We start from the raw sequence: 11,458 nt of genomic DNA, 5'->3' as shown, positions 1-11,458 counted from the left end.
TCCTTCCCCCCACCTTTTATCTCAGCCCACTTGGCACACCAGCCTCATTCCTGAAGAAGGGCTTATGCCCGAAACATCGATTCTCCTGCTCCTCGGATGCTGTCTGGCCTGCTGTGTTTTTCCAGCACCACATTTTTCAACAATAATCAAATCAAATCAAATAAAACCAACACACTCTCTCTGAATCACAGTCTCTTCAGCAACTGATATATCCAGATCTTGGTAACTTTTAAATATCAGATTGTGAGTGGAGGCAATAATTACAGGGACTCAGAACACTGTTAGCTCCAAGAGACTGGGAGTGGGATGGTGTTTGTGTGCCACCTACTGCTGGTACAGTCACATTGCGGCGGAACCAAGGAGACGGAATGTTATTGCCGGGGGTGGGTCTGCGCTGCTGCACTGCTACAGCCCAGCTCCGGCTCGGGACCAGTTCAGCGAACAGAAAAGTTGGCGGAAGTTGATCGATTTTCCGCTTTAGTCATTTTACCGAGGGCCCGGGGATGTTGAGACATTGGGTAACATGTCACCGACTGAAGTCCTACTTGTGGTTGCCCCGGGCCATGGGAAGCCTGAGCCTGGTCAGTGTCTCAGCGCCGGGGGAGCCGGGCCCTTCCCGCTGTAACTCCCATCCCCATTCTTATTCCCAATCCCAACCCAATTCCCAATCCCAACCCCATTCCCATTTCTATTCCCAATACCATTCCCATTGTCATTCCCAATCCCAATCCCAACCCGATTACTATTACCAATCTCAATCCCATTGTCATTCCCGATCCAAAACCAGACCCCATTCCCAATCCCATTCCCATTGTTATTCCCAATCCCATTTTTATTCCCAACCCCATTCCCATTCCAGTCCACTGGGTTCTTACTGTTATCAGAATCCAATTTCTCAATCCCATTCCCATTGGAATCCAGATCGCCGATTCCATATTGTGAATACTCGGTCTCTGACAACAGGGCAGAAAACTGTGAGGATTGGCTGTGCATCTGGCTTTTGGGGGGACACTGCGACTTCTGGTGAGGAGACTACACTGAATCTGTTATCACTGTTTGCATTGTGAATCTTACTGACCTTTTCAATTCATTTTACTGAACACCACACTCTCGAAAACCAAATCAAATGATCAGTTTGTAATGTACCACATCGCAGGCACAAGGCTGGGATGATTCTGGTAATATACTGATTTGACTGTCCTAAAAACATAGCAAAAATGAGCAGAAAATAGGACCATATGGTAATCTAGAACCTGCTGTACCACTCTTGGCAGACCTTCTGCCACAGCTCCATTTTCCAGCCTCAGATATAAACCAGTGCAGCTGCATAACAATCTGAGGTGGACAATTCTAGTTGTCAGATTGCATAATTCTACAGTGTGTTCAAGGACAATTACACCATTTGATTGTAGGTTATGTTGCAATGTCAGATGGGGACAAATTCTGTAGCTTCCTATAACTTGCTAGGATCTCCATGGTGGAGAAAGTGAGGGCTGCAGATGCTGGAGATCCTAGCTGAAAATGTGTTGCTGGAAAAGCGCAGCAGGTAAGGGCTTATGCCCGAAACGTCGATTCTCCTGTTCCTTGGATGCTGCCTGACCTGCTGCGCTTTTCCAGCAACACATTTTCAGCTAGGATCTCCATGGTAACTGGAAACAAACTGAAGTCCATTGTCCATAGCAATATTCTGTAGCAAACACCATTTTGTAAATAAATTATCTAAAATGTCAATGTCCAATGTAATGGTTATGGAATTTGTTGTAGCGATTTTTGATCATTTGCTGTGGAGTTTATGAGCAACAAACAAAAGTTGTTAGTTATGGATTGCGTTTACTTCTCTAAAAATATCAATTTGACACTGTTGGCCTAGGTGGTGGATGCTGTTAACCTATTTTACAGAATGTACAATTTACACAGTTTCTTTTCTACACAGTGACATAATCGTAATCACCAGTCTGCTTGATGGGGTCTTTGTTTCACCTTTACATCTGGATGTTCTTCGTGGATAAGATACATTACACATTGCTGTAATGCTTTTGGAATAGCCACTAAAGTTTTGCACGTGATACAGTTGTCATCAAACAAGTTCATTGCATACTCACAAGCTCAGGACCATCAAAACAAACTGGTTATCATTTTTTACGTGGTTACTTGCGGTGTAACACTCAGCCTTGAATTCTTCTCGCGTAACAATGTTTGTGGCTGTGTGAAATTGCAATACCCACATCGTTTTCAATATTACAATTTGTTCCATAAAGCTGTCTGCAAAAGGAGTCTGACTGAGCATGTCAGCAACCCAGTTAAAAATTACTCAGCCTCAAAATTGTACCAATGAAGACAGTTTGACCATTTTGAACACCATCTGTAGATGTATAGAGGTTAGAGGCCACACTGGAATGTGGCTAGTGTATAGGTACTTAGTGATTGTTATTGAAAGTGAATTTTCTGCCATTGAGATATATGAGCCACTGGTAACAGGCATTAATGCAAACTAATTTCACTATCCAGTTGATTGTTATGTTCAGTGTTTCACAACAGGTCATCCACTTCCTTCAATGTGTTACGAGATTGCGGTTCCACTCACATTTCATTGTGCATCTTTGTGAATGTGTGTTGAAATGCCTGAGGACCAGCAGAAATCCTGTCCTTGTCTTTATTGTCTTAAATTCTTCTGATGTGTGATGTTTCAACCAAGAGGCATTTTTAAAATGTGTTACATCAATTATACATTGAAATGACAATTTGCGATGTTTTAAAATGATGAAAACCATGATTATTTCAATATATCTATAAACTTTTATTGTAAGTTCCTTAAGACAGCTTTTAAAAAAAAGCAAAACTTAAAGCATTGGCTGAAAATGAAGAAAACAACATCGCTTGAAGGAAGTACAGGCCTAGAATTTGCTGAAGAGGGTGTGGTGTAAAATTATGTCCCAATACATGTGTGAATCATTATGCAACACATGTATTGGGCCAAGCAGTGGAATGTGGTGAAAGGGTTAAAATTGTGTCCCAATACATGTGTGAATCTAACCGAAAATGGAAGGTGTCGCTTAGTCCCGTGTGAATCTTGTTATACACCTTCCCGTGTGAATCTTCTTATCTGTATGTAACCAGAATGGAATGTGTTTTTTAGCCTTGCTCTGCTGTTCACATGAATGTTTATATCTGGAAAAGGGTATATCAGCTGGAGAAGTCTCCAGTTCGGGGAGTCTGCTCCGGGGTTACGTTTAACCGCCGAGCGTGGGTTGTTGGCAACCGCTCTACAAGAACTGACGGCTCCCAGTTTTTGGGTAACATGTAGAGTGAGTATAAGCCAGACCCGTTGTAAGTACGAGACTGGTTGTGGGGACACTGCGGGGAATAAAACACTTATATTCTAGCAGACTCGCCTCTTGGCTGTTTGTTCTGTGTCAGACTACTTTCCTGCGAGCCTGGTCCTTGACCTTGAGAATTTTTTAAAACATTTTGGCGTAGCCGGCAGGATCAATCGCAATTGAGGAAAGATTTTGATACAGAACAATGTTTTGGAAAAAGGCTAAGAAACCAGAGGAACAAGCTGTGGAGGTCCTGACCGTCCCGGGATGGCATGGGCCGTGGCATGGCGTGGCAGTTTGTTTGAGAAATGGTGGGGGGCGACCGGAGGACTGGGAGGCCGAGGGCGTAGGAACCCCAGGGTCGCTGCTGTCCACCCTTGAGAGGATCCCAGTCCTGCCGAAGAACCCATTGCCTGGGGTACAGCGGAGGATGTGGGCCTGTGCGGCGGCTTGTAGACAACAGTCAGACAAGCGCCAAAAAGCTGAAGCAGAATTAGCCCTCCTGAAACATGAGCAGGGACTCAGTTCGGGAGATGCCTCTATGTTGAGGCAGGAAATTATGAAGTTAAAAGCTGAATTGACAGCATTAACTGAACTAGCAGGACGAACTATTATGTATTTGTCTGCTAAGAAACGGAAAGAGAAAAGGAAGGTCCCTCGAACCCCGGACCCGGTACAAGTACGGGCGTTTGTAGCCCAGTTAAATAACGGGGATCGGTGGGATATCGATCATTGGGATGGGAACATTTGGGGAGATTTAGATGATCAGTACGAAGAGGACCCACCCGTACTCCAAGCTAAACCAGTGGTTAGGAGAAAGCAGGTTCAGAGACGTCTCCCAGTGCAACGGGAGGTAATGTTAGATGAGAAAGGAAACCCTATACGGAATGAACAAGGGGAGGCAATTATGCATGAATTACCGCGGGCTCAGCCTCCCGCAGAATTCTCTGAATTAACGGAAGACTTCACTACCGATGAGGTGCTGTTTATCACCCAGAAAACCCGACGTAATCCTGGGGAGCCGTTAGAGCTATGGCTAATTCGGCTCCTCGAGGAAGGGGGGCAACAAGTGCAGGTAGACTATCAGGATGCTCCCAAGTTTGGTGGATTAGCAAAGGATGCTGCCATAGACCTGGGGTACCGCAACCAAGCCAAGGATATGGTAATAGATCGCAGTATGGGGACCCTATTTGGGATGTATGCCAGGGCAGTGGCCGAACAGTATCCCTTCCCGTCCGATTGGCCCCCCTTGGAAGGAACTTGGACAACGATTAAGGAAGGGGTTCAGAGGCTAACCCGTTTGTGTGTGCGGGATGCCCTGTTGCTGGGAGTGCTGGACGAGGTAGATAACACAAATGTTAGTAGACAGACTAGAGACCATCTAGTGAAGACTGCCCCCCCCCATTATAAACCACTGTTATTAACCATAATGTTGAGTGGACGGGGAGAAACCCTAGGAGATGCCCGTAGTATGATGAGGGAGATGGGTGGTTTGGGGGATTGGGGACCCACAACCCGTGCTTCTCAGGGGGGCACGGAGGGGCGTCGCCCTGAGGCTCGAGCAGGGGGAAAAGTAAACCCTAATCAAGGAAGTAACCAAGGCCCCTCACGGCGTGCTTTGTGGCAAGCTTTGATACGGGCGCAGGTCCCAGCATCGGAGATTGATGGCCTACCTACACCGGAATTAAAAGACTTATGCAGACGAAAGGGACTGAAGGTGTCCCGGGTAGAGACGGAGTCCCGACCCACTATGGAAGACCTAGTGGAATTACTAACACAAAAATGTCAGACACGGGGTCCGGTTGTTAATGAGCCTCGAAGGGGTAGAACTTCCACTTCCCAGCGGTGGGAATCCTCGGAGGACGAGGAGGAGGAGGAGGTACGGCCTCCCCTCCGAGAGTGTTATAAAGTGGATAGGCATGGCCGGAAACCTAGTAAGAAAGGCAAGAACAAAGAAGGGCGAGGCAAACGTCTTTACCCAGTGCTGTCTGGGGAAGATGAATGGGAGGAACAATAGGAATCGGGCCAAGCCCCAAGGGTTTGCCCACGAACGAGCCAATGGTCAGCAGACGACATTCGACCTCATGTATCATTGACTATCTATTGGCGCAAATCCGTCCAAACCGTTATGGCTCTAGTGGACACAGGGGCGGAGGCCACCTTAATCTATGGGACGCCCCATAAGTTTAAAGGAACCCCAGTCACGCTGGTTGGGCTGGGAGGTAATCTGATTGAAGGAAGAACAGTACAATTGCCCCTAAAGATAGGTACAATGCCCATTAAAACTTATTCAATTATCATTACACCGGTTAGAGAATGGATCCTGGGAATGGACATTCTGGCCGGTTTAACACTTCACCTCCAACAAGGGAAGTTTGAATTTGGAATCACGAAAATGGCTTTGCGCTGTAGGACGGTGTTAGTGGGAAAGGTTAAGATGGACCCCTTCCCCATCCCGATCGCCGATCGCGTAATAAGTCTTAGACAGTATAGGATTCCCGGCGGACATAAAGAAATATCCGCCACAATTAAGGATTATTTGGAAGCGGGAGTGCTTAGGACATGCACCACGGCGTGGAATAACCCCTTATGGCCCGTACATAAAGCCGATGGGTCATGGCGGATGACGGTAGATTATCGGCAACTAAACCGTCACACTCCGGCCTTGACGGCAGCGGTCCCGGATGCCGTCACTATTATAGGACGAATCCAACATCATCCAGGGGTGTGGTACGGAGTAATTGATTTGGCTAATGCCTTCTTCACAATTCCTATTCCCGAAGATAGGCAGGAACAGTTCGCATTCACTTGGGAGGGTAGACAATTCACGTTCACACGACTGCCCCAAGGATATCTGCATAGCCCTACTATCTGCCACCGGATAGTTGCAGAACACTTGGCTGCCTTTAAAGTGCCTGACGAAGTGATGATCTCGCACTATATTGACGATATGATGATACAGGGGACAAGTCAGAAGCAGGTTCAGGAATTGCTGGACCAACTGGTTCAACATATGCGAGGATATGGGTGGGAGATCAACCCAGCCAAAATCCAGGGTCCCTCACAAACGGTAAAATTCTTAGGAATCGTGTGGAACAAGGGGGAAAGGGAAATCACTGCGAAAGCTAAAAATAAGATTCAGGTCTTTGCCGTCCCTCACACCCAGAAGGACGTGCAGCAATTTATTGGGTTATTCGGATTCTGGAGACAGCATATTCCCCATTTAGGACAAATTTTAAAACCTTTGTATCGAGTTACGAGGAAAAAGGCAGCGTTCGAATGGACGGAGGTCCATCAAACTGCATTTGAAATGGCCAAGCAAGCGATACAGCAAGCTGTATCCTTGGGAAAGATACAGTCAGGACCTGTAGAACTGCAAGTCTCAGCACAGGGGGATTATGCCAATTGGAGCTTATGGCAAAAACAGGAAAGGACCCGTAAGCCACTGGGATTTTGGTCCCGAAAATTACCCCCGGCAGGGGAACGGTATACCCCCTTTGAGAAACAGTTATTAGCATGCTACTGGGGCTTGGTGGAAACCGAAGCCCTGACCATTGGACATGAAGTGATCATGAGAACAGCTATCCCTATTCTTCCGTGGGTACTTAGTGACCCCACTACCCACCGAATAGGAACTGCCCAAGAGAGCAGCATCATTAAATGGAAATGGTATGTGTCGGAGAGAGTGCGGACTGGACAGAAAGGAGTGTCAGTCCTACATGAGCAAGTGGCGGAGGCCCCTGAGGAAGGGGAAAAGCGGTTTGAGGTGATTGAATACAAGGAATCACCCGTTAAGATGGGAAAACGGTATGATGAACTGACCCCGGATGAACAAGCCACGGCTTGGTTCGTAGATGGGTCAGCCCAATGGAAAGCGGGACAGCGTAGATGGAAAGCTGCCGCCTTTAACCCAAAACAAGGCACTACCCTAGAAGAATTAGGGGAGGGAAAAAGTAGTCAGTGGGCAGAATTAAAGGCAGTGCATATGGTAGTCATGCAAGCAGGGGTCATGGGAGTTTGTTTGTTCTCTGACTCGTGGTCAGTGGTTAACGGCATGACACAATGGATGCCAACTTGGCAGGCCAATCAGTGGATGATCCAGAATAGGGAAGTGTGGGGTAAACAGTTATGGGAGGATATATGGGAGAAAGCTCAATACCTGGTCATATACATCACCCACGTAGATGCCCATACCTCTCGAAATGATGTGGAAGCTCTACATAACCGATATGTGGATGGTATCGTCCGAACCATGATGGTGCAAAGGGGCACCTCAGTGGACCTAGCTAGATGGGCACACCTTAAGGCTGGGCACTGGGGAGTGCAAGGAACCTTGCACTGGGCTCGAGACCGAGGAATAGATCTTATGGTAGATGATGTTAAGACTGCAGTAAACCAGTGTGAGCAGTGTCAACATCAGCGGCAGGGAGTGCCCCAACACATGATGGGACATATCCATCGGGGGGATGGTCCGGGACAGAGCTGGCAAATGGACTTTGTGGGTCCCCTACCCTCCTCACAAGGATGTAACCACATATGTACAGCTGTGGACACTATGTCTGGGGTTTTGGTAGCCCATCCCTGTCGTCACAACAATCAACAGGCTACCTTGCGATGTTTAGATTTGATTGAACAATTTTATGGATTGCCCATACAGGTCCAGAGTGACAATGGCTCCCATTTCACAGGAAGGGCGGTAAAGCAGTGGTGTCACGATAACCACGTGGAATGGGTTTATCATGTACCCTATCACCCACAAGCTGCGGGACTTATAGAACGAATGAATGGGCTTCTGAAGTCCTCACTACGAAAAGCAGGAGGTTGCAATGACTTAACAGGTTGGAGGAAGCAACTAATTCGGGTGGTGAAACAAATTAATAACCGCCCATTAGGAAATGGGGTAACACCCTTGAATAGGATGATACGAGTATGTGATACCCCAAAGACTCAGCCTATTAAAATGTGGAAGTTCGCTGAGGAAGCTGATATTCCCGTAAGGGCCACGCCGGCTTCGGCTGGACTGGACCTACGAGCACTAACTGCCCAGACTTTGATCCAACAGAAACCTACGGTGATTAAGACCGGGTTAGGGTTGATTTGTCCCCCTGGAACCTATGGGCATATCCTCCCGCGGTCGGGACTGTCACTAAAGGGGATTGATGTGATGGCAGGCGTAATTGACGCAGACTACCAAGGGGAGTTGGGGGTGATCCTGGTCAACATCACCGCTGAACCTTACGTGATACAGAAGGGGGACAGAATAGCGCAATTGGTCATTAAGCCATGTAACCTTACAACGGTGGAAGAGATGGGAGCTCCCGTTACGGTTACTGAGCGTGGGACAGGGGGATTTGGGTCTACTGACACTAAGGGGGCCAAGGTATGGGTGCGCCAGACGACCGGCCCCCCCAGGCCGGCCGAAATCATAGCACAGGGGAAGGACAGTCTGGTCACCATTATGTACCCCGGAGACCCGACCTGGGCAAACGTCCCGGCGAACCAGTGCTACTTACGTGAGACCTAAATAATGTTGTAATTGCTATGCACCCGCAGGCTGACCCTCCGCCTTGAACATGGGGTGGTCATGGGGATTGCGACTCCTATTGGCGATGTTCGCGATCGGATGGCCACTCCAGGGCATCGGTATCACGGCCTGGACGCTGGTACCGGTCGCCCGCCATGAGGTGCGGTGGGAGGCCAGTAGCCAGCGACGGACGCAGGACGACTTTACATGTGAACCCGGTCAGCAGTGCGTTGTTCTGACTCTCACCAGCGACTGTCAATTGTACACGTGTGCACAGTGCTACATGCGCCGGGATGGGGAAAAATATGACATATCGTTCATACCGCCTAATTGCACCCTGGTGGTAAATGCCCAAGTCAAGACGTGTTTGTGGGACCGACGCACCCAGACATGCGGGACAACGGGGACTCATTGGAGCGTCACAGCTCGGGGGGAAGATCTGTGGCTGCGCAATGCCACCGATATTCGGAATCGTCATCGATTCATGTGGTTAATAATGGTACTGCCCTCGACGAACGCCCCGTCTGAGGCGTTATTAAACCCCACGCGGGGCGGGCCAGCACCGAAGAGGGGTGCCACGGGGGGCGTGCGGTCGCATCGAACACAGTTGGCCCCTATTATGTCAACTTGTCAACAGATGGCCCGGGCGGTACTGCACACTGATGTTCATTGGCGGGTACAGTTGCCCCTCATACCCGAGTGTCATACCAAGAGGCGGCGACGAGCGTGGTACGACACCCTGCTGGGAGGCGCAGGAACTGTTATGGGTATCTCGAATGCCATTGACTCTGAGGTAACCCGTACTAAATTATCTAACACGGGACAGGCCACCTCACAAGGACTACATACTATTGGAAGGTGGATGCCATCCGTAATGATGACTCAAGGAGAGACAGCTGAAATAATGATACGATCTCTGCAATGGGAACTGGATGTCTGGGGCGCCACTCAGGAACTGTTTGAGAACATTACGGCTCAGTTAAATTGGACTGCCTGTCATATTCAAATGTTGCATGCTCAAATACAGAAAGAACGCTTTTTGCGTGTGGTAACATCCCCCAATGTACAAGCGTGGAGGGGACTATGGAATGTATCTGAGAAATTGTGGATGATAGCCCATCCAGAGCGAACATGGTGTAACGCAACTATGTGTAACGGATACTTTGTTACCATGAATGTAACCCACACTGTTACGGTCTGTCGATATTATGTATTACCAGTGATTACATCTTCTGGATATTATTTTCTGAAGACAAGGGGACAGTGGTTTAGCCCAGATACCAATATTACCTATGATCTGTCCGCTTGTGAACAGACTGATCAGGGGAAAACTTGCCTACTGATGGACAGGTATCGGGACCCTTGCTTGACTAAGGGAACGGCCCTGTGCGAATGGACTGTTGAGACTCCAAGGGACATGATGTGGCAGATTGGGCCACACACGCTCTGTGTGGCTACCAATAATCCACATCCTATGCTTCCCTCAGCACCGTTCTCGGGATGCCTCTCAAATGTCTATCAGTGGCACTGGCAGAATCACACCTATTTGTTGACCACTTATAGCAGTGCTCGCCACTTTACCAAGGTGCAGTGGAAAGTGCTGAGGAATCCCTGGAACATTTCCCTGGATCGGTTTAAGCGGGCATTGGACCGATCCGAGGAGCTTAAGCAGATATTACGAAAGCATCAAACCAATGTCACCAAGGTTACGGTGTCTACCTTTATACATGGACAGGAGGTAGTACATGCTGCCCGTGTAGTGGACGTGGAGTCAGCTCATCATTGGTGGGACATGTTGAGTGGTATGTCCTCCACTGTGGGGACATTCCTGTTCCCACCCTTGTCGATCCTGGTAGCGGTCCTGGTGATTTTAACATGCTGTAATGTCCTGACTTGCTTGTATATTTGGCGTGTACGTAGGCGCTTGTTAGAAAGAATACATATGGGCATAATGTAACACATGTATTGGGTCAAGCAGTGGAATGTGGTGTAAAATTATGTCCCAATACATGTGTGAATCATTATGCAACACATGTATTGGGCCAAGCAGTGGAATGTGGTGAAAGGGTTAAAATTGTGTCCCAATACATGTGTGAATCTAACCGAAAATGGAAGGTGTCGCTTAGTCCCGTGTGAATCTTGTTATACACCTTCCCGTGTGAATCTTCTTATCTGTATGTAACCAGAATGGAATGTGTTTTTTAGCCTTGCTCTGCTGTTCACATGAATGTTTATATCTGGAAAAGGGTATATCAGCTGGAGAAGTCTCCAGTTCGGGGAGTCTGCTCCGGGGTTACGTTTAACCGCCGAGCGTGGGTTGTTGGCAACCGCTCTACAAGAACTGACGGCTCCCAGTTTTTGGGTAACATGTAGAGTGAGTATAAGCCAGACCCGTTGTAAGTACGAGACTGGTTGTGGGGACACTGCGGGGAATAAAACACTTATATTCTAGCAGACTCGCCTCTTGGCTGTTTGTTCTGTGTCAGACTACTTTCCTGCGAGCCTGGTCCTTGACCTTGAGAATTTTTTAAAACAGAGGGACATCTCATGGCTGTGCAATTTTACTTGTGTTCATCAGGTCAAATATTTTGGTGTATGGATTACTGGCAGTGTGGGC

General features: G+C 48.0%; 1 protein-coding gene across 2 annotated transcripts in view; it reads left to right on the top strand.

The window, feature by feature from the left end:
• Positions 1–417: 417 nt before the first annotated feature.
• LOC122553709 (uncharacterized) overlaps positions 418–11,458 on the top strand; it is a 161,105-nt gene continuing 150,064 nt past the window's right edge. The window contains exon 1 of one of the 2 annotated variants that reach the window (XM_087980907.1): positions 418–581. In XM_087980907.1, the coding sequence (XP_087837033.1) occupies positions 524–581 (58 nt within the window). In that variant the 5' untranslated portion in view covers positions 418–523. Of the gene's footprint in view, positions 1,024–11,458 lie in introns of both variants that reach the window. The other variant, XM_087980858.1, reaches the window with a different exon arrangement.

This window comes from Chiloscyllium plagiosum, unplaced genomic scaffold, assembly GCF_037043375.1.
Source record: "Chiloscyllium plagiosum isolate Xiang-an unplaced genomic scaffold, Cpla_swu_hap1 HiC_scaffold_1, whole genome shotgun sequence".
Taxonomy (NCBI): domain Eukaryota; kingdom Metazoa; phylum Chordata; class Chondrichthyes; order Orectolobiformes; family Hemiscylliidae; genus Chiloscyllium; species Chiloscyllium plagiosum.
This window is presented reverse-complemented; position numbering and strand designations above follow the sequence as displayed.